Here is a 26454-nt window from a genome sequence, read left to right as displayed (position 1 = left end):
AATTAAACCAGGCCTAGGGGCACCTCCTATGGATGGTGATTTGAGGCTTTAAGGCAGGTCGCTTAGCCACAGGGGCAGGGAGCTGTGCCAAGGCAGGTAGGAACGCCAACATCCTGAGGCTAGGGCTGACGGTCAGAGGCGGTGCGATCTGGAAAGCTGAGCACAGCAGGGTACTGACACAGCCTTGGTTTTGCTTCATGTGAGATCCCTTTGGTGTGTTCACGATTTGCAGCTCCCAGGGGCAGGCAGTCCGACGCGGGGCTAGCTCTGCCTCGGTAGCGCTCTGTCTCCTGGGGGAAGGCAGTGAATGAAAGACATGGGGGAGATGCCAGCGAGAGCGGATTAGTCCCTTAACTCTGGAATTCTCAGTCCCCGGGGTTCCTAGCACATCATGGGGTCCAGGTGCGGCTCCACGTCCCAGGGGTGATTCTGCAGAGCTTGACGTGCACCTGGGTGTGGGCCAAGACCCCCAGTCGGATCATAAGACTGTTAACGAATTGGCCCGGATTCTTCTCCACACTGCTCTGCTAGCACACAGGGTCCCTAAAGCCAGTGTAACTAGCCACAGTCACCGCTGCATAGATGGATCCTCCTGCAGTACTGGCATCATGGCTCCTACGCCATCCACCTTGCTGTGGATATAAAGGGGCAGGGCAAAGGGATAGGGGGTGTGGCTAGGGCTTCCCCATAAACAGGGGAATCTCTAGCAGGAGCAGAGAGGTTATTCGACCTCTGTATCTGACCGCTGCTGGAATCCTGTGTCCAGTGCTGGAGCCCACAATTCAAGAAGGATGTTGAAAAATGGAGAGGGTCCAGAGAAGAGACACAAGAATGATTAAAGGATTAGAAAACATGCTTTATAGTGACACATGCAAGGAGCTCGATCTATTTAGTTTAACAAAGAGAAGGTTACAGGATGACTTGATTACAATCCATAAGTATCTACATGGGGAACAAATAATTAATAACAGGCTCTTCAATCTAGCAGAGAAAGGTCTAACGCAATCCAATGGCTAAATGCTGAAGAAAAACAAATTCAGACAAAAAATAAGGTGTATCTTTTTAACAGTGAGGGTAATTAACCCCTGCAACAATTTACAAGGTTTGTGGTGGACTCTCCGTCACTGACAATGTTTAAACCAAGACTGGCTGTTTTTCTGAAAGCTCTGCTCTACGAGTTATTGTGGGGCAGTTCTCTGGCCCGTGTTATACAGAAGGTCAGACTAGATGATCACAATGGTCCCTTCTGGCCTTGGAATCTATCGACCACTTGGGGATGTAGGCACTCAGCATAAATTAGAGCAGCCTTCTTGCTACTCTAACTCAGGCTGTGGACCAATTCAGCACAGAGTCAGCCCAGAATGAGATGCGGGAGTGCCCTGAGCCTGAGTTGTACTGTGGCTAAAGATTGGGGCCTGTATCTCTGAGTCCCAAATCCTATCCCTGCATCACATGCTCGGTAGCTCCAGAGGTAACCAGCCAAGGAGCTCCACCAGCTGGCTCTGTACTCCTTGGGCATGGATGCCCAAAGCCCAAGCAGTTTTGTGCCTGCTTGTGTGTTGCCTTCAAAATACCGGGAATGTCAAGTCTGATCTCCCCCGGTTTTGCTAGCAGACTCCTGGGGGCTCTGAGGAAATGTGCATCGAGAGAGCTAATTTCAACAAAGAAGTCCTTTCTCCCAAGTGTTCTTTAGGTAGCAGAGTCTGACTAAAATCCTGTCCCGTCTCTGGTGATCACTTTCCAGGCTCTGGTGTCATGCGATGTCCTCGTTTCATTAGTTCTCCAAAGACCCTTCCAGGGCAGACATGCCATGAATAGGGCTAAAGAGGGTTTAATGGAAAAAAATATTACACAGCTGGAAACACAAGAAATGGTTTCCTGGAATATTAAGCCGGGCAACTAAAATCATAGGGTAGGTTTTATTCATGTGAATTCTGAACCCAGTGATCTATTTCCACTGTTACAAATGCCTAAGTCCTTCCACTGCTGAGAGTCCTAATGAAGAGATCTCCAGGCAAATGAGAACTCTGTCAGCAAAGCCAAAGGGTTACAGTTCACACCTCTTCTTCAGAGGCAGAGTCTGAGCCCCCTATTACAAAATGTACAAGAAAGAGTGAGGTTGGCTAGGCAGGGTTTTAAGCAGGCACTCTTCAATGCGTCCCCTTCCCTCCATCCCAGTACATACGTGCCAGGCGCTCTCCCTCTTCATTCTCAGATCAGCATGGCAGGGATGCACAGCTAGACTGCAGCTGCCAGGCGGCACACCCTCTCAAGGGTGTGCAGACAGAAAGTGGCAGTATGCACCAGGGCTGTCCATGCAGAACTCTCCTGCTTCATAGCTAAACAAAAGAGGACAGCCAAAGACGCTGTACACTACTGGGTGTGCTGCCAAACACAGAGATGCCCATGGAACAAGGGTCTGAATGTACCGGGGATTGGTGCCTTCTCTGTGTCTCAACAGTCCAAAAACATCTTAACATTCCAGTGAGCACAAAGGAACCCAAATGGCCAGAGGCTGAGCAGCAGGTGCAGTGGGGGAACCAGCACCCAAAGAGTTAATTAAAACAGACTCAGTGGAGCCTAGGAAACCGAGAACAGAAACCCCTTCCTTCTTTGCTGCATGTCAGGTAATTCAAAGGGCTCATGTTTGCAGAGAGCCCACCTCAACCCCCCAGACAAAATCAGTGCCTAGAAATAAGCCCTGTGTGTTTTATCATACAGAAGCGATGGAAACATGCAGAGGGTTGTGCCAGGGTCCCTGGTGGGGCGGGAGAGGAAAACGCTGCAGAATAGAACAAAACCAAAACACTGGCAGCAAAATGAATGACAACAGACATTTGGAAAGGACCGGCTTGCACAGGCTTTGTGCACCCAGCGCAGAATCAAGGCGGGACAGGGGGGTGGTTATTACAGAGGCGAGGGTACAAAAGCAAATGCAAATGAGTCTTTGCAAAGCTAAAAGCTGCCTGTGTTTGGTGCAGAAAGTGCTCCCTCCCGCTTTCAGCCATTCCCTGGAGGAGCACAGTCTTGCTCAGTGCTCCCCCTCTCAAAGCGAGGGGATGCCAATTGGGCTGTCTGGAGGGACACAGAGAGAGCTAGCCCTACGGCAGGTGCATTGGTGGCATGTGTTGACAGCGGATTCATAGAATCATAGAATATCAGCGGGGGAAGGGACCTCAGGAGGTCATCTTGTCCAACCCCCTGCTCAAAGCAGGACCAATCCCCAATTTTTGCCCCAAATCCCTAAATGGGCCCCTCAAGGATTGAACTCACAACCCTGGGTTTAGCAGGCCAATGCTCAAACCACTGAGCTATCCCTCCCCACAATGGACCCTGCTTTGCTGCCATTCAGTGATGCTCAGGCTCAGAAGGGACCATTGTGATCATCTTGTCTGACCTCCTGTATATCCCAGGCCAGAGAACTTCCCTGAAATCATTCTTGTTTGAACTAGAGCCTTGACAGCCAGCGATACTCAGAAAGCCTGTGGCTTTGACTAGCACTCTTCAAGCCTTTTGCATCTTTATCTGAGGAGCTCACAAGCACCAGCCAATCTAGCCTCCCAACAGGTATGTACGTTACCCCCATTTCACAGATAGGGAAACTGAGGGACAGAGTAGGTGGTATTACCCAAGATCACACAGTGAGTCAGTGGCAGAGCCAGGTTTAGCACCTGGTTTCCTGACTTCTAGTCTCATGCTAAAGCCACAAGACCAGCCTTCTACAGGTCCCTCACTGTGGTCTATAAGCTACAGAGCCTAATCCTGGCCAGACATGCAGAGTAAAGAGCTAACAGGTGTACAGCTCCAAGCACAACAAGTGCATTTGATTATTTTCAGCTTGAAGCAGGGAAGCCTGAGTCCCAAACAACCCACGGTCCCTGCCTCTTTGTACCTGCAGGCCAAAGCTGAGCAATTGCAGGTTTTTTAGTACTGATGAATTCACTAACGCTTGCGCCCATCTACTTCACCATCAGCTACACACCAGGCCTCCCGTGACCTCCGTGAGATGGGCCAGCAGCAGCAGTAGAGGGAGGGAACAGGCAGGGGGCATGACTCGTACAAAGGAGGGGGTGTCAGAGGCAGGGTTAGGAATCAGAAGCCCCAGATTCCCAGTCCAGTGTTCAGCCCCATTCTGCACCACTCACCCCATTCTGGTTCTCGGCCTCCATCAATGAAGAGACAAACACATGGAAAACCTGCTGTTCTGAGGGTGCAGGCCCCAATCCTGCACTCCGATCGGGCTCTTGCGCCTCCATAGAGCCAGTGGGTCCAAGGGGCTGCCCGTGGGGAGCTGATTACAGGAGCAGGGCCTGATACGAGACCAGAGGCTCACTTATGTGCACGGGCCATGCAGCCCTTGGGACAGACCATTGAGGCGGCAGAGAACAGTGCTTTGCAGTGAGAGCTTTTCCTGGCTTAGGAACAAGCGATGCGGCCAAGCCTCACATCAGCGCCTGCCGTTCCTGATATCCCAGGCTCGCCTTGCACCCAAGCACAGTGCTCGTTTCCACGTTCGTGTACCCCCCTACCCCGCATACACAGACACACAAAGACGCTGATAATTAACAGCCACCTATTGCCTGGCACCAATCCAAAGCTGCATCAGTCCCAGGCAGCCTCCTTCCCTTCAGCTTTCAGGACCTGCTAACCAGCAGCTTTACAGCAGTGACAGACAAAGACTCCACGAGAACAAACTCCACGGAACCTTCCTCGCCTAGAGGGGCAGAGACAGCCGGGGACCCAGTGGGTGGATTTCACCTGGCCAGGGAGCAAGCACCACTTGGAGCTCTCACACTAGGGGTACGTCTACACAGCAACAAAAACCCCGTGCCTGGCCCGTGCTGCAGGGCTGGTCCGTTGCTGTGTAGACGTCCAGGCTCGGGTTGGAGCTGTGAGGGTCCCAGAGCTTGGGCTCCAGCCTGAGCTCTGATGTCTACACAGCAGGGAAACAGCCCCGCAGCAGCCCCAGGCGGCTGGCACAGGCCAGCCGTGGGTTTTTCTTTGCTGTGCAGATGTACCCCAGCAGGTCCCAGCTCTCCAGTGCACACCGGGAGGGGTGGCAGGGGACCGGTTATAAAACCATGCCCCACAGATGGGAAGTGGGGTTTTGGCAGGTTGAGGCAGAGGAACACTCTGATCCATTAACTATTACTCCTGTGAGTGCTACTCAAGCTCACGAGACAATCCACGTGTGTAAGGTTTACTCCTAGGAGTATGGGCAGCAGGACTGAATCCTGTGGCTCCTACCCTATGTGGAGGAACCTATAGAAGATTCTGAAGGCCCCCACCCCCCTCCCCAAACTAAGCTCCATACCCACTGGTTAACCCTGGGTGTTTAACCCTTTAGGGACTTGCCAGTTGGCTGGTTTAGGGAGGTGAGATGTGGTGCCCGGGCGTGGAGGGTTTTATCTGTAGGGAGGTGGGACTGGGCCTGGACTCTTGGAAGGAAACAATTTAAATGCCACCTGCCTCCCCCGGTTTGAAACCAGCGATGCTACCAAATGGGCAGGGTTAATACTACCGCATGCTATGGACGCTGACCACCCTGGATAGCTCGGGCAGGGGGATGGGGCATTGGCCATGGCTTCATTGGCTCTTTTAATTCAACTTTCTGGGGTCCCGGCCTGGAAGCTGTTGTACCTCAAATGTGGGGTGGCCAGACATGCCGACGTGCTGTTCCAGTCAGTGTAACCCTGGCTTCATTTGTAAGTGAAGCAGTTTGGGCAGGTCACTTGCTGGTGTAATTTTGAATGTGAAGACTGGGCCAGTCTACTCTCATGCTTCAGGGCACTGCTGATTGCTGGGAGCATGGAACAGGAAGGAATAATCCCACCCTACCATTGCCCCCTCCCCACCCCCATTTACAGCATTGCACAACTGGCCAGGTGCGTGATGAGGTTATTTTGCCTTCCTTCCAAGTGTGACTATTAGTTTAGAGCTCCCATCGGGTTGCTAGGCTCCTCCTGGCACAGGAATAGAACAGCACTTCCCTGAACAGCCTAGATAACCGGCTTGGCAGCTGAATGAGGATGTAACACACCAGGAAAGGGCCAGGTTACACAGTTACTCAGGTCAGGCAGACATCCCTTTGGATGACTTATGTTTATTGTTAGTGGAGGACAAACGTGCCTCTTTAAACAGGCAGGGCTGCAGAAGTGTGTGAGTTATTTTGAAATAACACACTGCAATGCTTAGTTCTCATTTGGTGTCTTTCAGCCTTAGAGCACAGCGCCCTTTGCCAAGAAGAGTCATCACCCCCATTTTACAGACGGAGAAACTGAGGCACAGAGAAGGGAGGCAATTACAGCTCACTTGAATGAGGCAAGGGTGGTTCCTAATTGCTGGGCCAGCATGGAAGGAAGCACAGAGACAGCTGGGGCAGGAGGATACAGACCGGGCACCAAGGCTGGCACACAGGTGATCGCCAGACTTGGGGTGGGGGGAGAGATGGGGAACACAAAAGGAGAGCAGATCAGAGATGGAAGTAGGAGACGAATGGCCCTGAGAGGAAGGACAAGAGATGAGACTTGGAAGCGACTCAAAGGGAGGGTCAGGGGCATGCTCGGAGCTCTGGGGGAGCAGGACCATTCAGGCAGCGTTTTGGAGGCAAGCACGGTTGGTTTCAAAAGGACCCAAGCAGAAGAGACTGCAGCCGTTGTGGTGGCAGAGGATTGGCGTGTGGACAAGTGCTTTATCCATCCAGGCATGTGCAGGACAAGAGAAGATCTGCGCTCTGAGGAGGAGAAGGAAATGGGAGGACGCAGAAGTTACAAGACTGGGTGAAGGGAGGGGAGCAGGTTTGGGAGGAAAGATCCATTTGACCCTGTTGAGCTGTCCAGGATGAGGCTTACTGAGACCAGGAGTGACGGGAGAGTGAAGTGCAGGAGGTGGGTCTGGGGGGCACATGTATCTGAGACTTCGCAGGATGGAGGGGATGGCTGAACCCCGAGAGCGGATGGGGTCACCCAAGGACAGGGGGTAGTGAGAAAAGAGAGGGATCATGGGAGTTCTTTGAGATGTAATAGTGACACGCTCAGAACTGACGGCGACTCCCTCCTAGACAGAGCACCTGGCTGGTGGGCAAACACTTTGCAGGGGCCAAAAAACAGGAGCTAGCAGAAGAGTCGATGAAAATCCCCTGCTGAGGGACGGCCCTTCTGGAGACACACCAACTGATGGAGTCATGCCTGTCCCGTCACGGTCTCTATCCCCGTTGCTGTGGGGCGTGCCGGAACCCAGAGCAAGCCTCACCAACGCAGCGAGCGCCCAGTCTAGCCAGTGCCGGCGATGTCAGTTACTGTATCTGCTGGAGACTTCAGCGGGCCAACACTGTTAATGTTCATACACTGCAGCCGGCACGTTCGCAGGTTTGTAGTCAAGGGCTGCAGGGGCCTGCTGCCATTTCAGATTCAGAGCCACTGCGAAGGGCACTGGCTGCTACGCTTTAGTGCCCTTCTCCTTCCCAAGAGCTTTACAAACAAAAGCAACGACCCTTGCTGTATTAGCGTTGGTAGCACTTGGATATCAAGACATAACAACAGTGACACCAACACTGCCTGAGTAGGGTCACTTCACCCACCAGTGAAATGCACCCACCTCTGGGGCAGAGCAAGGCAGCTGTTTGACAAGAAATCAGAACAGGAAGTGCAAAATACTATCTCCAATAGGTCCAGGGCAGAGAGCGGCTGGGAAGAGGCAGGATGGGGTAGGGGCTTGGGGGAAGGGAGTAGGGCCTGGGGTGGAGTGGGGGATTGAGCACCCCCCAGGCCCAGAACCTGAAACTGACCAGGAACAAAGGTGAAACTGACCTGCCAGGTGCAATACAGAATCACAGCAGTGAGGAAAGCACATTCCATTTTGAAATGGATTTGTGCTTTCACAATCCCGGGAGCTTCTAGTCAGGGTGTTTGCTTTTTAAATCTCCGTGGACGAGATTCTCAAAGAAACGGTGGCGTGGTGACCCTGAGTCCAGTGCCTCAGCTCCCTGCACAATGCATGGGGACAGTGAGCTGCCCCAGAAGGGGATTGGCACTGAGGTGGCTCCTCCCCTAACCTAGCCAATGGGCAGTGCCAAGACGAGGGGGGGCTGCTAAGCCCCACCCCTCTGGTGGGAGATGCCTCCCTCTGCTTGGGATTCTCAGCTGAAACCCCTCTCTTGGAGTTAGGAACCTACACCGGCTTGACAAGAGACGGGGGTGGGGGGAGGAGCACCACCCTCACGACTTTTAGCTCAGTAGTCAGAGCACTCGCCTGGATGTGGGTGACCCCTGGTTCAAATCCCACCTCCCCCTGAGGGGGAGAAGGGATTTCAACAGGGATTTGCCACTTCTCAGGGGAGTACTCTCACTGTGGGGCTAATGGGAAAATCTGGGGTGGGGCTCCCACAGGCGAAGTCTACGCCTGAAACTTAGGTTGACCAAGTGACGTTGTCCAGGGATGTGAAAAATTCACACCCGAGAGACGCAATTAAGCCAAACTAAGCCCTGGTGTAGACAGCGCGAGGTCGACGGAAGAATTCTTCTGCTGACCGAGCTCGTGCAGGTGGATTCACTGCAGCGATGGAAAAACCCCTTCTGTTGCTGTAGCAACCATGCTGCCGCTATGCCACTGTAGTGTAGACGTAGCCTCACCCTCTCCTGGTGAAGCTGTTCTACTGTGGATAAATAATGAAAGACCCAGAGAGAGAGAGAGCCACACCACCAGCATGCATTAGAATGGCTCTGTAGCCTAGTGGTTAGAGCACTCACCTAGGAGTGGGGAGACCCAGGATCCAGCCCCCTGCTCTAATGACTTTTAATCATTCCCCTTCAGCTTCAATAGGAGAGACTGAGAAAGCCCCACATCAGAACACTCCAGAGCCCTGGGGGTAGGGCATTCACCAGAGAGGTGGCAGATCCTTCTTCAGATCCCCTCTCCTCCTCAGCTGGAGTACACTGACCACTGGGCTAAATGTTAAGAGGAAGGTCTGCCTCCCTCTCCCCCCAGCCATATTAGACAAGCTTGCCTACAGGGCCTCCATCTGGTGGGCCAGCTCGGAGCACGCTTACTGGATTGGGCCCTGCAGGCGGGTTAGGCGGAGGAAGGCCTGTCTTTTGGCCCCCTCTCCCAGGGACGGCTCTGGCCCTGGGGCCTGGAATCGCTGTCGGCAGTCCTGCGTGTGCTGACTGAGCTTTCACTGCACACACTTGGGTGCTCAGTCGATTGAGGTGCCTGCAGGGTTCAACAGCTGCTGAGCAGGGGTTCTGTGAATCCCAACAGTGGGGCCTGATTCTGGGATCTGTCCCTTGGTGAAGCTTGCCCTGTGATTTTTAATCTGGGCGTGTCCTTTTCACATTAAAAAAACAAACAAAACAAACCTTCCCGTCCCACCCCCCCATTAGCCCTCTTTGTTGAATCCAGCCTGTCTTGTGCCCTTTCTATGGGGGGAGGGGCTGTTTTATTTTGGATGGGGGTGGGGAGCTAGAGGGAAACCCCATAGGTACTTGGGGCTGGACTGACCCAGTCCACACACAGGATTTGTTTCAGGAACCAAAGCATTATTTAAATTATCCCGCAGGAGTTAGGAGTGGGGAAAGGGCCGCTACCAAGCACACCTTCTGGGGGCTGCTTTTGCTACTCACAGATCAAGAGGGTGGGGGTACTTGTCCTTCTCCTTGACCGGCAGCACAAAGTAGGGAACCACATACTCTGTCCCGGTCTTGTCGCGGTAATGCTCGCGGTGCCTCTGGGAAAGCTGCGGGACAAACAAACTACTCAGAACCCAGGCTTCCGGCACAGGGCAGAGCTGCATTAGCTGGCAAGGCAACCGAAGAGTTAAAATACCAAATAGGAAATGCAATGGGAAAAGATAACAGGCCTTGTGCGGCATCCCTCTTTCCCTGCTGCGAAGGGACACCGCCTAGCAGGGCCCAAAGCCTTATTCACTAGCTGGGATAGCTTCTTTAGGGCAGGGTCCTCTCTTCCTAGAGATGTGCAAAGCGCAACCTGCTCTCCGCTGCTATAGAACTAATAACAACCATGTTTCTAAAACTCCCCTCCCTCAGGTGCTTTCCGGGCAGCACATACAGGTAAGTGACGATCGTGATCAATAGCATCTGGGCTTGGCTTGGGAATTCATCGATGCAAGCTGTAATTATTCCTGAGGCACCGTGATGGAGGCGTGGCTCTGGGCCTTCACTATGGCTGAGAAGTGGAGAGACAACACTGTGTTTTGGGCGCAAATCATACAACGTGCAGCTTGGCTGAGTCTGATTAGAGAGATGCTGCTCTCTTTAGCTGGGGGGAACATCCCCCATGTGCAATCAGACACATGCCCAGGCCCATGCATGGTCCCACAGCCACACCCACACACCGGTCCTCCTCTCATGCTATTTATTACTGGGATAACATGCTTTCTTCACCCAGGGACTCTGGGCTCCACCTCTCTGCTCCACTTCCCCCTCCTGTCCCAGATCAAAGATTCAGGGAGAGGGACACAGTTTCGCTGTGCTGAGCAGTGGGGCTATACTCCGGCTGTGTCCTATGCTGTGAGCTACGCCAGCTGGGTGACCCTCGCATTCCTTCCCCCTTTAGCTGCCACGTCCTCTCTCAGACAACTCAGCAAAGCTCGATGACTCCTCAAACAGCTCCCAAGGCAATCCTGCCCGCAACCGCACACGCAGAGATGTCTGCGCTGTAACCATGGGAGGGGAGCCCTGCTCTTCGGCAACCACCACTGCTCTCCATGCTGACTCCTCCCTCCGCATGCCAGTCACGCGCATGCAAACCGGTGGAGACGGGACAACTGGAGCCTCCCCTACAATAATGCCAACTGGGTTTTCTGGTGACTGTCTGCCTAGGTTCTTATGTTCAAGAAGCTGCCTTCAGAACCAGTATTAGGGCAGTGAAAAAGACCATCTCAGTGTGGCAGGTAGGTGTCAAAGGCCGAGGGCGCTGGTTTTTGGCTGTGACTGATTATATATTTGTGTTGATTGCATTTTGGCTCAGTCCAGGGCATTTCCAAGGCACCCCTCACTGGGGCACGTGGGTGCTGGCCTGACTGCTTTGCGCTGGCTACTGTGTAGTGCTCAGGAGCTGTGTCGGATCAAGCCCGCCGTGCTGTTGTGTGCAGGCCATGCCGCCGCAAGAAACACCTTCTCACCTTGTAAAACTCCTTCAGCTCTTCGGAGCGGTTGAAATCCAAGTTGAAGCGGGAATAGGAAGGGACGTGCAGCCACCTGTCCCAGCCCCGCGCCCTGCACCCCAGCACTAAGCCAGGGTCAGGCGAGAAGAGGGTGGGGAACTGGCCGCCTTTGCTGTATGGGCAGTGGCTGGTCTCCATGGCAGCATTGCGGAAATCCTGGAAGTATTTCAGAGTGGTGTTCCCGTAGGTGTCGCCGAAGGAAAACACCGTGTTGGGGACATGCCCGCGGTACCTGCAGAGGAAAGACAGAGCCAGTGAGGGACCGGGAAAGGCCAGGGGCACCCCCTAGGGACAGGGCCCTTGTCTCTCCTTCTAAACACTTCTAAATGCACTGCTTGCAAAAGTGAGGGGCTGATGGCTCTGGTTTAAATACATCAGAGAGGGACCATGCAGCTCTCCCCCACATACACCCTGTGGCCCGCATGTCAATGTCCCACCTTGCTCCAAGCTGACTGAGCCACATTGGGAGGGAGGAGGCAGGGGCTCCTCCCAGGTCCTGGGGGCCATCAGTTTACACCCAAAAGCCTTTTCTTACCCTGATCTTCACATGCATAGCTGAAGATATTATCAGCCATTAAACTGGCCAGCTGCTGGAACTGCCTATTGGTGAGATGCATGGGATTGGAAGCCAGGAGCTCTGTAGCACTGGTCTCAGCTGGGCCTCACACTTGCTGTCTAAGCCTTGCCCCACCCCCTTGGGTGGGTCCAACTGGAGACTCCTAGGGCCTGCTTTCCAGAAGTGTTGACGTCAACGGCCAGTACTGGTGCTCAGCATCTCTGAAACTCAGGCCCCGGTTGGATGCCTGGAATTAATGGGCACTTGCAATGTTGAACCTTGACCTCCAGTGTCTCAACTTCCGCATCTGCAAAATGGGGCTATGACCAGCTAGTGCTGAGGAGGGGGTTGGGAGGGTTACAGAGTCTTTGCACAGTCCTCTGAAGAGATGAAGCATTGATGAAAGGCTCTTGTCAATTTAAATATCAGCTTGGCCAGATTATAAACCCCAGGATTGTTGTACATTCATGATGGCAACAGAATCATGGGCTGTCCCATAGCTAAACACCTCACAGATGCTTCCGTACTGGGCTCTGCAAATATGCAGCTTATAAAATAGACTTTGGCAAGCTGTGATGTGGGCTATGAAAGGCATCTAGCAATAGTGAGACGAGAACAGACCAGAGGGTGACTGCAGAGACATCTTTATCACGGCTTCGGTCTTTTCATTAGCACATTTCATGTGTGATGTTCCATAGGAGGATAAATTGCTATCAAATTGATACTGGCCCTCCCGACTCCAGACATGTGCAGTCCTTCTTCCTCATTAACTGCTCTTCCTTCACATCGACAAGAGCTACCCCCCTACAACGAGCAAAGGGATCAAACGGACTCCCCGTCAACAACGCCAGGTTCACAATGCACGGGGCTGCGTTCACCCTTTCTGAGAACCGTTGCAGGTCAGACGCTTTCAGTGACGTGGGGGAGGAGGGACTCTGAATTTCCTATGGGGCAAAGCTTTAATTTTATTAACAGTTTTCACACCTCCCAGGTACTGTTCGCGCGAGGATCCCAAAGCACTTGATTAAGCCTCACAACAAATAGGGAAGTGAAACCAAGGCACAGAGCGTGACTTGGCCAAGACCACTCAGCAGGTGAATGGCAGAGCAAGGAATGGAGGTACAATCCACGGGGAGGGGCTCTCTCAGTGGAAATCTCCATGAGGAATGCCTTGCAGAGTTTTCCCAACAGCATGTCATTGGAGAGGGGCTGGGTTTGACCCCCACCCTGTGAAAGGATATGGACCCCTCACTTGAAACTGGGTGGCAGTCCCAGGATCCATGTGGCTCCCAGAGATCCAGAAGAGGCCGAGGCCATCCCACTATCCTTGCTCCAGCCCCTGGTGGCCTCATTCCCCAGATTCATCACAGCGCCCCCCAGGCACCACCCGAGTGGGGCTAGATGAACAAGGTAAAATAGGGTGTATGCAGGGTCCATGCACATAACACACCTACCCCACACCATGTAGGGAAAAGGGATGTAGTAATTAGCCCATCGCCCAATGGGACATGGTTCTTCATGCCAGGTGGAACAAGGGGGTGTGAACATCCGGCTGACGAACACCAGCTAAGGGAGGCAATTAAGCAACAGCTGCACAATAATACACCGAATCCACTCCTGGTTGGTGGATCTGTCCCTCCACCGTCAAAGCCCAGTGAGCGATGTTCTGCCTAGGCCGCTGCCTCTGGCAAGGGGAGACGAAGTGGGACCAGGCCCTTAGGGTTGAGACTAAAGGGAGCGGGGCGCCCAGGCTGTCCCAGCCCTGGAAAGCACTGGCTGTTTCCATAGAACAAGGCTTGCTGGTTCACCCTGAAACTGCTTCCCACCCACTGGGACTCCAAGGAGCAGCTGTCTAGGTCGTCAGAACTCCTCACCAAGTGACTCCCATCAAGGCACCTACCTCGACCCGCGCAAGCTGGAGCCGGCCCTGCTACGACATGCAGTTGTCAGACACTGGAGGGGGTGACATACCCCAGCTTAGGCATTAGCGTGAGCTGCAGCAGCCAAAGGGACGCCAGTTGCCCACATCCCCAAGTGCCCATCCTCTGACATCAGCTGCAACTGTGAGAAGATTTTTCTCCTTTGGATTTTTTCCCTCCCCTCCACTAAAATAAAGAATTCTCCAAGCTGAGCTTTACCCGGGCTGGGCTATTGATGGAGAGCTAACTGCTTGGCCACTGCCCCTAAGCCCCCAGGTTCAAAAGAGATCCTAGCCTCACTCCCACTTCACTTGAATAAAAGAACAACTTAGCCACTTTGGTGGCACATGAACTGAGTTTTACAAAAGGTTTAGAGAAGGGGAGGAAAAACCATCGTAGACGAGAGTATCAAAGAACCGCCCCGGCAGTTAGAGGCACGATATGTGCTGCAGAGCACCCCCATTTCCTGTAAGTTAGAAGCCCCCGGATAACTGGGGGCCAGTTTAAGTGCCTGGCTGCCCTAGCTGAGTTACAGAACCCAGGTGACTTCTCTCAAAGGGACACTCTGATGTACTGCGATTGCTGCTAATGACCCAACAGCAGAGATGGTAGCAATCGTTCCTCTGTGACAGCCGGGGAGAGCTGCTTTTGATGGTAACCTGCAAACACACGCGCAGTTGACCTGATAGCATGCTGCCTAGGTACTGGGGTGACGGGCATGCTCTGAACAGCAGATACACAGATCTGACGCAGTCCACACAGACACGCATCTGCTGCTGTCTCTCAGACCTCTTTTCCCAGATGCCACGATCACAAACGCAACGCACCGAGCTCACACACCTCGTCATCTCCCCCCAGCAAGCCATCCCCATCCTCCTTCTCCATCACACACAGTCAGCCAGTGATTCTGCCGCTCTCTACGCTCGCACTTCAGGGTGCAATTACACTGAGATCAGTGGGTGACCGCAGCACAGGCTGGCGTCTCCCCGCTCACTTGAATCTCGCGAGCACGGCTAAAAACAGCCACCTAGATGCGGTGGCAGGGGCTTTAGGGTGGGCAGTCCAAGCACCCTGGGGACCCTGGCGAGTTCTTGCCTCGCTAGCCTAAGCTGAAGCCCATTCTGTCAGGAATCAGCGCCTGCAGCGGAGCCAATCTCCAGGTTACCTAACGAGTTCAGCCGGCCTGTACCAGGCTGCCTGGTTGGCTGGACGCATCAGCAGCCTGGCTTTTCAGCCCAGCAGCAGCAGCAGCAGCAGGTGAGTGGCTGCTCAAAGCACTCACTCTGGGCTGTGATGGCACCTGTTTGGCCCCAGCCCTGCTCCTGCCTTGTCTCACTCCAGGTAACCCGGCCCTGACCCTTGGCTCTGACTCCTGACTTCAGCTCTCACCCTTAGCTCTGGTTCTGACTCTTAGCGCTGATGCCTGCTCTAACCACTAGGCCTGATGCCTGCTCTAACCACTGGGCACAACCACTCACAGCCTGGTATTGTCACTGGTATGTTTAGCTGTGCTAGCTAACACAGGTGTGCAGGCCCGTGCTGAAATCATGCCTCTGACTGCAGTGTAGGCATAACCTTTGTGTCGTCCCTCACATCCTAGTTGGCTGCTCAGTCCTGCTGCTTCTTCCTTTGTAACGTCTCCAAAATCCTTCCCTTCCTTCGAGCAGAACCCTGGCCCATGCTTTGACAGTTCCCGACACCCACTTCCATTCCTGCCACTGCGACACCCAATGTCCTCTCCTGCTGCTCCCACGGCACCACGCCCTTTCCAAAGTCCTCACAGTTGGCTCTGCAATTGCCAACAACCTGACTTCACTTCTTGGGCTCAACCCTGCTCCTGTCGCATCTCTTGGCTGCCTGGCAGTAAGCAGTACGGCAGCAGTTTCATATCCTCCGCTGTGTGATCGTACCTACGCTGCTCTGGCAGAGGGACAGAACCGATGATCACCTAGCTCGACATGCACATCACGCTTCATCACCATGGTAAATATGTAATGCCAGATCCTCAGCTGGTGTAAACTGACATAGCTCCATTGACTTCAGGATCTGGCTCATAAAAACGATTAGGTGGAATTCCTGGTAACTCTGGCAACATTTGTAGCTGAAAATTTTACTAATAATAAAAGCTTAAAGGGTAGCTATGAAGCTGTAATGTATCCCCTCTTCTACCCCCTCCCCCACCAAAAAAAGCCATTTATGCCTTCAGTAAGTCTGCACAGAATTTATACAAGTTGACATTATTCTCACTCTGGCTCACTGTAATGATTGCATGGAACCAGCTTTACCACAACGCTAATACCCTTGGGCTTTCTGATTTCAGAGGGGGAAATGTACATTATAGCAAAAGCAAAGAGGGCAAACTTGTGATGGATTCACAGACAGTGTGTTTGATCCCTGGTTTAGATTCTGCAAGAGGCTGGATTGAACAGAGCACTTGCTTTTCTTTTTGACTGTGTTAATTCACTGGGGAAGCGGAGTGAATTTGGCTGCAAGATAAAGATTTTCTGTATATTGCCTCTAAAGAGCATTTCCGCTGGTGAAAAATAACCCAGTTGTGAGGTTGTAACAATAGGATCTTGCCAAATAAGATGCTGCTTAGAAATCTAAAGACATATGCTTTATAAACAGCTGAAACATCTCAGAGGTGAAGAGAGAAATCTATCCAGAAACTACGGTTATGGTGAACAACAACAACAAAACATAAATGCAAAGGAACCCAAAGGGTCTAGAGAGGAAACCAACTAAATTCAATGGGAGGTGGGTTCCTAAATCCCATTGGTTCCTGTGAAAATCTCAGCCTGACAGTCTCTGTTGTGAGGGACTGATGGGGAGAGAATCAAGTGTATAATTCACAGTACGTGGGATCCAGATGCGGAGTGAGAACAAGATCGATTCTGCTTTAAGATAAACATTTATGACTCAACATATCTAGATTGCCCTGGGATATTTTTTTCCCCGTGTCTCAGTGGTGGAATCCTGAGAGATGCTAGCCTGAGACACGTCTCTTGAAGACAGTCCTCAATGTTGCCAAGTTCTCCTCGCTCTCAGCCAATCCTCATTACACAGACGTACCATAACTGGCAGTTATTGTATGCCTCATATAAAATCATTGTGTGCTGCTTATTTGATGGATAGAATGCTCCAAATTACCTCTCTGGGATCTGGAGAGATGAAGCAAAGAAACAGTACCTGTTCCAGCTAGCTCTGTTCTGTCAGTGCTGGGGGGAGGGAGAAAACCCAAAACCTACAACTGTTTTTTTTTTTAATTTCTTTCTTTTCCTATCAATCCAAATTTCTTATGCACAAAACGGCCTGGATTGGCATGGAAAATCCCGAGCACCTGCTGGGTTATCAGACAGTAAGTGCGTTCAGTGCTGGGAGCTTTCTCGTGCTCATATTTTGAATGAGAAGCAACATCAAGGTCTTGCTCATTCATGGTCATTAAAGGCCCCAGGACACTTTTCATGAGAGCAGGAGTATTAATCTCAGGGTCCTTGGTAAAAAAGCTGTTTCCAAGAACGGGCCAGATTCTGATAATCTGATTCAAGTTGAGTATGGGACTAATCAGCATGAGCAAAATATGAGAGCCTGGTCCATCGCTTCCTCTGTACTATGGACACTGTATTCCACTGCCTTTTACAGCGTGGAGAACGGTAAATAACAGTGATGCAGCCAGATTTGGGTGCAACAGATGGGGCTTCCGTGGGGCTTCTTCCTGCCTCCTACCCCAAAATGTGGCTAGAGCGACTGTGATGGCATATGCAAACCCCACATTGGCTAAGAAAGAGTTAATGAGCTGCCCTGCCCCACTACACCTGTGGCAGGTGCTGGGCTGGAAGGGAGAGAGCACAGCTCAGCTGAGTGGGAAGGAGGGCCGATCTGGAGCTCACACTTCCTAGGAGAGAGGCCAGGTTAGGATCAGGAGCTGCACACGAGACTGCTGCCTGCCAGAGCCTCTATGAGTGTAGGCAGGCCTGAGCTGGGGCTACTGTTCATTTAACACCAGTGACTTCCTGAGGCTGACAGTCGCACATCCCTCTCTCTATGCCTGAGCTGCCCCATCTGTCAAGGGGTGCTCATGACACTTGCTCACATTTGCAAAGCACTTTGAAACCAATGATTGATTGACTTCTATTATGGTAATGCCTCGAGGCCAAACTGAAATTAATCCATGGATGAAATGTGTTCTATAAATGCAAAATGTTATTAATTGTTAACTATATCTCTAACCTACATGTGCAACGTGGTTAAACTATGGTTGCCAAGTCAACCACACCTGCAGTTATTACCCGACTTTGATATGATTCAAATCTCCACCTTAATATTTCTGCATCTTGACTTTCCTTGGGATTGTTTAAGAACTATTTTTGTGAAACCCACTAGCAAGGTGTGTACCTCATTTCCTACTCCCATGCTGACTGGGTCACTTAGAGGATAACAGCCTACTATGGTTAGCTCAAGTCATAGAGATCTGGGTTGTGGAGCTAAAGAGCCAAACACTGCTGACGACTCAGGTGGGAATCAGTGGGATTCCATGTGACTGAACTGCTGTTTGTTTGTTTGTTTAAAATTAGGAACCTACATCTTAAACTATGTTAATATAACATTAAGGTTGCAAAGTCAAGCACCTAGAAGTTAGGTTGCCTATGCAACCCTTGTGCATGTGCAGTATGATACAATCTTTAATTGCATGATCATATAATATTCCTTCCACAGGACTCCTACTTGAGTGCATTGGATGGACCTGCTCTGAGAATAATCAGGGTTGTGCAGTGAAGAAGGCTGTTGTCTGTAGAATCCCTGCCTCATTTATTGTTGCAGAAGTTGAAAAATGTCTAGTGACTGAGGCCAGGTATTGCAGGAAGAGAAAATCTGGCCTCATGGTTAAGGAAGTTGAATGCCGACCTGGAGTCTATCCTTGCCTGTTCATACGTGATGGTGGGCAAGTCACTTAACCCACACTTTTCACAGTTGGGCATTACTTGTGTGTTTCTGCTTGTCTGGGTGGGTGTGCAACTTGAGTCACTTGGGATCTGATCTGCAGAAGTGCTGGGCACTCACAGCTGCAGCCTGTGTTGATTTGGAGCCACGCTTTGAACGTAAAAATACCCTACGTACTAAGATTGTTTAGTGTAAGTAATTAGTACATAATCCGTCCCACCTGTGCATGCAGCTGTGATGCTCAGAGAAGAGCTCTTTGTGGCTCAAAAGTTTCTCTCTCTCCCCAACAGAAGCTGGTCCAATAAAAGCTACTACCTCACCCACCTTGTTGCTCTGACATCCTGGGGCCGACACAGCTATAACTACACTGCGTACATGAGGGAATCAGTACTTTTGTAGTCAGTGAAGACTTTGGATGATGCATGTTAAATAAGCCCTGGCACCATGCATTGAATGTATAGCATAAAAGGAAATGCGGAAGAGCTACCCAGTCACTGAATAAGGCAGGGTCCTGTGGGAAGACAGAGTATGCCATCATGTAATTAAACGCATGCAATGCATATGCACGGGAGAATGAATACACATTGCACGGGCAGCCTTTATTCTGGCATTTCCTAGCTTTTGAGTGCCTGACCCTGCAAACTTCATGTTCTTAACACGGTTTGGGATGTAAACAGGAAAACAGAAATTGATATTCAGAGAGAAAAGTGATTAGATCATCTAATCCCTCTCATCTGGATTTACATGGCCCAAGCATCGGGGCTTTCACCACTTCCCCTGGGAAACGATTCTACAACCTAACAGAACTGAATTTCCCTTCTTCAAATTCCCCCCCCCCATTCCTCTTCTGTCACCCTGAACCATCCCTCTCCCTCGTTAGTGTTTTACAGTCTTCAGATACCTGCAGACCATCACGTCCCTCTTTAGCTGTCATGTAGCTAAGCTAACCATACATAGCTCTTTGATCTTTTCTCACAGGCAGCTCTTTCCGACTCAGCCTGCTACTTACGATGCCTTTCCCATCCCAGCAATAATAGCTCTGGGACCGGAGAGAATCTACTGGCTGAGTGCAACTGAAAGAGGTCTGAGGGAGAGAGGAAATACACCAGAACCCTTATTTCCTTTTACAAGATTAGGCCTAATTATGATCACAAGTTCCCCATTATTATAGTGGGACAAAATCAGGATAAAGCCCTGCGTGGTTGTGGAACTGCTTCAAGGTACATCGTTTCAGAGCAGCAGCCGTGCTAGTCTGTATTCGCAAAAAGAAAAGGAGGATTTGTGGCACCTTAGAGACTGACCAATTTATTTGAGCATGAGCTTTCATGAGCCTCCAATGAAGTGAGCTGTAGCTTACGAAAGCTCATGCTCAAATAAATTGGTTAGCCTCTAAGGTGCCACAAGTCCTCCTGTTCTCTTTTCAAGGTACATCGTCATTCAGGGGTTGATAGACAAAAGAAGGAAACTACTTTGAACTCCAGTCTGCTACAGTCCATGAACTGCCATTCCCAAATGTGGCTGGATGTACCAGGTACCTCCTTGTGCTCTGTTAATTCAGAGGTTCCTAAGGAAAACTGGTTCTAAAGTATGGACATAGTGCAGCAGTGACTAAATGGTTGAATCTAGAGATGACAGCTGCCCTCCCTGCTTGTACATAAAACTTGGGAGGCACTACACAGTTACACAAAGGGCCATGGAAAAGCACTTTGTGCCCAGCAATGACCTAGTTAAAGCTAATTTTCCAAGCAGCGTAACTGATACGTGGTTTGGTGTCTCACTATCCCATTGTCACTCTTCTGGACTCAGCACGTAGACATGCAGGGTAGAAACCAAAATGGTAATCGTGAGATATTAGAGGAATAGGGTTACTGCTTGCCCCAGCCCCTGTTTTCCCACCTCTACGGTGTTAATGGAGTGGCATCCACATGCCATGGTAATTCTCTGCTAGTGCCCAATTGAGTCTGCCTGGCCAGACTGCACTGGTACATCATAATCCGACTAGCCAATCCTAGGCACTAAGACAGCAAAATATGAATGGGGGGAAAGGAAGGGACTCAAGGCAGGAAAAGGCCCAACTACCCTGCCTGCCTATTTCAGAGAGACAGGGCGAGAGAACATGGGACATCATGAGAGGGCAAGCAGAGAGTGGGTGCTGGATCGGCCAGAGATGGAACAGCTCCCACGTGCCAGAAGTCACCAGAGAAGGGACCTAAAATACTTTGGTTGTAAGCACTTCGGAGCAAGAATTGAGACAAACGACCTGTCTGGAAAGCACCTGGAGCACAGCTGTTGCTATACAAACAAATAAGGGAAGCCAGGTTTTTGCTGCAGCTGAGAAAGCAATCAGCCCATTTGTCTCTGGCTGTGCAAAAAAGGGCCCATGGAAAACCCATCCAACATAAAGCACAGGGACTTTGCTTTTCCAGAGTCCTGATCACAGACGGAACAGCAGACTGCATCATTTATGGCTCCCTCTGAAAACCAAGGAGCAAAATGATTTGACAAATGAGGAGAAGAATGAGGGGGGATTTGATAGCTGCTTTCAACTACCTGAAAGGGGGTTCTAAAGAGGATGGAGCTAGACTGTTCTCAGTGGTAGCAGATGACAGAACGAGGAGTAATGGTCTCAAGTTGCAGTGGGGGAGGTTTAGGTTGGATATTAGGAAAACTTTTTTCACTAGGAGGGTGGTGAAGCACTGGAATGCGTTACCTAGGGAGGCGGTGGAATCTCCTTCCTTAGAGGTTTTTAGGGTCCAGCTTGACAAAGCCCTGGCTGGGATGATTTAGTTGGGGATCGGTCCTGCTTGGAGCAGGGGGTGGGACTATTTGACCTCCTGAGGTCCCTTCCAACCCTGATCTTCTATGACCCAGCTGTAAGGCTCCTCTTGGAAGCAGTGTGCTCTATGCAAGGACTACTGCAGACAGCACACATGTAGCTAACCCGCAGCTAATACTGTAACTAATGTGGAGTACTGAGCTGTCAGTGTGGAGGAGTATAATATTTGTAGTCTAAAAACAGAGGGCTGGATGACGAAGAGAACTGGTAATGGGATTGAGATCCTACCACCCCCTAGAAATGCATTCTGAGGGGTAGACTGAAAACAGTTCCCAGCTGAGGGCTCTTTGGTGGGCTGCAGTCCAGCCCCTGGACACCTTGTCCCCTTCAGAAAAACCCACCACCACAATTGGCATTTGCTGGCACAGTCTCCAGAGAAACCAGTGACTGTGGGTATGTCTACACAGCGTGAAAAACCTGCAGCTGGCCCATGCCAGCTGATTCGGGCTCAGGGGCTGTTTCATTGCCGTGTAGACTTCCGGTCTCATGCTGGAAGTTCTCCCTCCGACAGAGTGCTGTCTACACAGGGGGTTAGGTTGGTATAACTTCGTCACTTGGGGGGTGGATTTTTCACCACCCTGCATAATGTAGTTATACCGATACAGGTCTGTAGGTAGACCAGACCTGAGGTTCTATGGCACTGCTGCAAGAGAAATAATAAAAGGGAAGAGAAAGAAGTGGGGTTCTTCTAAACGTGCTACATAGTGCATGTGATCACTGCACTCACACGGACTCTCTCCATCTGCAGGGCCCACACCTGAAAACTCTGACGCAGCCCACGGTGACGCCGACGAGACTACACATGTGAATAGGAACTGCTCAGGTCAGTAATGTTTCACAGGATCAGGCCCTTGCTTTGACAGCTACACTGCTGGCTCCATACCACAGTCTAGCTGACAATGTAAAAATGCTGCAATAATCTAACTTTCTTTCTTATTACAATAATTATCACATTCAGATGAGATGTTAAACCAAAGTCCTGAGTCCCTGTGCTCATCAAAGATCTTCTTACGCATAGGTTGTTAATCCCAGTGTTAAGGACAAATTCCAAACCTTCTCCCTACTCTTCAAGGTTCAGTGGGGCTCTGCATACTTCATTTCCTGTCTTAAACTGCCATGCAGCATTGCTGTGAAGTGTTAAACAGCTGCCCTGTTTTACTCCACATACCTTTTCTGTGCTCAACGCAATGATTTCTAATCACTTGTAAATCAGCGCTTAAAGCATTTTTGGGTCCTTATGTATTAAAAATAGAGAGAGATGCTCATGAATTATCAAATCAATATTTCACTTTACGGTGACAACTAGATACAGGGCTAAAATTGCCAGTGACATCAGTGAACTTTCCCCAATGTAGCTACAACCCCGAGACCAGGCAAACACTGTCATTTTAGCTAAAGCTGCAGCACAGCTGGCTCAGAGGCTTTTAATATTTTATCCACACGCTGATTCCAATTGGCTCTGGTTCACAAAACATCCCCTGTGCTACAGATAGTAGGCAGTCTGGTTCTGTGTCTCCAGGACATGGCAAGGCCAGTCCAGCTGGGCTGGAGCTCTCCAGAACAGGGGAAACACGCACTCAGCCCTAGTTGTTTTGAGATGGATTCCAGGTGCCTCCTGCTCACAGGCAGCTCATTCTAGTTCGTTCTCACCAGGTCCCTCAGCATCATACCAGACATCTGTCTACGTTACATCCAGACCTGCCAATGCCATAGGTTTCCCAGTAGACTTCAGGTTTTCCATCCCCTTCTACAAGGAAGACCTGTCAGTCTACAGGGAACTCACTTCTGATTGGCTGCCTTCCCCATTTCCCTGCCTCCGGGGAGGCAGGCAGCCAACTGGAGTTGCTCAATGTGCTGAGCAGCTATTGTCCTTCTCCAATGCGTGGGGCAGCTCCCCTGCCCCCAAAGACGCAGTTTCTGCCCTCTGACTTCCAGTGCTGCCCCCCTGCTAGGACTGGGAAGCGAATAAACCACCTACTGTGCGAACCATGTGCACGTGTATCCCCAGCTTCACCTTGCATTGAGAGGGGGCAGAGCAGCTGGCTAAGCCAAGCAAAGCAACAGGGCAAGAAGTGGCAGCCGCAGAATCTGAAGAGGCATGCTTGGGAGCACAAGTGGGGTTGGGGTTGGGGTTGGGGGGCGGATGAATTCATGGGGGGCTCTCCTTGGAGGGGAGCAGGTGATTAGTTCATGGAGGGGCCTTTGTGTACCTTTTTCTAGACTGGTGTAGCTGCACCAATGCCATTCTTAGTATAGCCAGAAAAGCCACTATTTTCAGTGGTGGAGTTTACCCTGTGTTAATTCCCACTGGACAAAATCACAGCTTTGCCTGTCTACATAAAGAGTGGAATTGGACAGCCACACTGAGAGCAATACTGGGGGCGAATCCCCAGCTTGGAGAATAGACGACTAAGAAGGGATACGGTAGAGGTCTATAAAATCATGACTGGTGTGGAGAAAGTGAATAAGGAAATGTTATTTGCTCCTTCTCATAACACAAGAACTGGGGCCACCCAATGAAATTAATAGGCAGCAGGTTTCAAACAAGCATAAGGAAGTACTTCTTCACACAACACCCAGTCAACCTGTGGAACTCCTTGTCAGAGGATGTTGTGAAGGCCAAAAGTATAACTGGCTTCAAAAAATAATTTAGGTAAGTTCCTGGAGGATGGGTCCATCAATGGCTAGTAGTCAAGATGGTCAGGGATGCAGCCCCCTACTCTGAATGTATTGAAGCATCTGACTGCCAGATTCTGGGACTGGACGACAGGGGATCGATCACTCAATAAACTGCCCTGTTCTGTTCATTCCCTCTGAAACATCTGGCATCAGCCACTGTCGGAATACAGGACACTGGGCTAGATGGGCCATCGGGCTGCCCAGTATGGCTGTTCTGTCCTAGACAGAGCCTGCTTAAATTTATGGAAATTTGCAGACTTATGCACATTGAAAATCTCTTTGTTTTGCCTGGAGATGTTGGCAGGTTTGACTATTCCTCCAACAGCACCAGAAGGAGAAAGCAGCTCTCAGAGGTGCCTGGCTGCCTTGGCCCTGACTCTCATGGTAAATGCTAGAGTGAGCAGAGCTCCATCGATCTGAGAGCTGGGGGAGAGGGATTTCTTGGGGGGGAGGGGGGATCAGCCTCTGCAATTTGTTTCCATTATTGATCCAACAGAGTCCAGAGCGGGAGGGGACCTGAATAGGCTAAGTTTCCAGCATAACCCAGGAGAATCTGTTTGCCCTACCCAGGTTTCAATACTGCAAGCCCAAAGTAATTGATTAGAGCACATTACAAGGGTTCCCTTTCCTGGACACACCTTTGGTGGGCAGAGGGGTATCTGCACCCCTTGAGTCGCTATTGGTTTGAATCCCCTCCCTTTACGCCCCCTTCCTCCACCCCACAAATTGCACCCGCCCCTCTCCGCACCCCCGTAAACTGCAGCCTCCATGCACAACCCTATCTTATGATCTCCATGTGTACAGCCCTGATCTCCCCCTCTATGCGTGATTCAAACCCTCTCCATTCTCCCCTTCCTATGGGGGTATTGGGTCTCCCGTGCGGAGAATGCATAGACTGGCGAGGGGGATTTTCCACACTCTGGGGCAGATAGTGGGTCTTTTCCACAGAGAGAAGTGTAGGGGAGTTGGGAAGAAATTATGTGGGATTCCTATGCCTCAAGGAGAGTGTTTAGGGGATGATAGATGTGGGATGCCTCTCGGGAAGGTGGAGTGGAGGTAATAGGGGAATGAGGGGAACATAGGGAGCAATGGATGGGGATATCTACTCCTGGAAAAGGGGGATATATGGAATGATAGAAGTAGCATGCGGCAGGTTAGAGATAGGAGGTACCCTCAAAAGTGGGGTCCTGGGCTTAATGGGAGGACATAGGGGACTGTGCAGGGAGTTCTCCTGGGGTTAATATGAGGATTATTGCTGCCCCCAGAAGTTAATAGGGATGTAGGGGGCTATGAGGGTTAGTGGGGTGTATGTGCAGGGAGCTATGGGAGGTGCAGGGAGCTATGGGATTTCCAGGGGTGAATGGGGGGTGCAGCAGGTGATGGGGGGTCCCTGTGGGTTGATGAGGAGGTGCAGGGGATTGATGGAGGTGCAGGGGGCTGTGCAGTCTCTGTGAGTTAGTGGGGGATACAGGGGAATGGGGTTCCCTGGGGGGGTTAGTGGGGGTAGAGGGGGTTATGGGAGGTCCCAGGGGTTGATGGGGTGCAGGGGGATATGGGGAGTCCCGGGTGTTGACGGGGTGCAGGAGTCCCTATGGGTTGATGGGGAGTGCGGGGGGTTATGGGGGCCCTGTGAGTTGATGGGAGCATGGGGGGCTATGGGGGTTGGTGGGGGTGCTGGGGGGTTATGAGGAGTGCAAGGGGTTGCAGGGGGCAATAGGGTGGGCCCAGGGGTTGATGAGGGGTGCAGTGAGTGACGGGGGGTACACGGGGCAATGGGGAGGTTGATCGGGGGCTCAGGGATAGATGCAGGTTGGTGGGGCTATGGGGTCCAGAGGGGCTATGGGGAGGTTGGTGGGGGTGCAGGGGGCTGATGGGGGTCCCAAGAGTTGATGGAGGTGCAGGGATATATGGGGGCACAAGGGGTTATGGGGAGTGCAGGGGAGGTGGGTGGGGGGAAGGGGGTTATGGGGTGCAGGGGAGGTATGGGGGGTCTCTGTGGGTGCAGGGGAGGTGGGTGGGGTGCAGGGGAGGTATGGGGGGTCTCTGTGGGTGCAGGGGAGGTGGGTGGGGTGCAGGGGAGGTATGGGGGGTCTCTGTGGGTGCAGGGGTTATGGGGAGTGCAGGGGAGGTGGGTGGGGTGCAGGGGAGGTATGGGGGGGGTCTCTGTGGTGCAGGGGGTTGCTGGGGGGGGTCCCAGGGATTGATGGGGCTCAGGGGGCGGCCGGGGGTCAGACGGGGGGCAGGGGGCGGCCGGGGGGCCCCGTTACCCGGGCATGAGGGCCGGCGGCAGGTAGGCGGCGCGGTGCTGGCTCGGGGCGGGGCGGGCGCTGCGGGAGGCCAT

The 26454-nt window shown here is 51.6% G+C and overlaps 1 protein-coding gene across 1 annotated transcript; it reads right to left on the bottom strand.

The window, feature by feature from the left end:
• Positions 1-857: 857 nt before the first annotated feature.
• CIMIP2C (ciliary microtubule inner protein 2C) lies at positions 858-26454 on the bottom strand. Its single transcript, XM_073335068.1, has 4 exons — positions 26381-26454; positions 11141-11414; positions 9621-9733; positions 858-1820 (listed from the first exon to the last, which is right to left on the bottom strand). The coding sequence occupies exons 1-4, from the start codon at positions 26452-26454 to the stop codon at positions 1775-1777; spliced, it is 507 nt and encodes a 168-aa protein (XP_073191169.1). The 3' UTR covers positions 858-1774.

The sequence above is a fragment of the Lepidochelys kempii genome, chromosome 3 (assembly GCF_965140265.1).
Source record: "Lepidochelys kempii isolate rLepKem1 chromosome 3, rLepKem1.hap2, whole genome shotgun sequence".
Taxonomy (NCBI): domain Eukaryota; kingdom Metazoa; phylum Chordata; order Testudines; family Cheloniidae; genus Lepidochelys; species Lepidochelys kempii.
The sequence above is the reverse complement of the archived record's forward strand: the minus strand, read 5'-3'. Positions and strand labels throughout refer to the sequence as shown.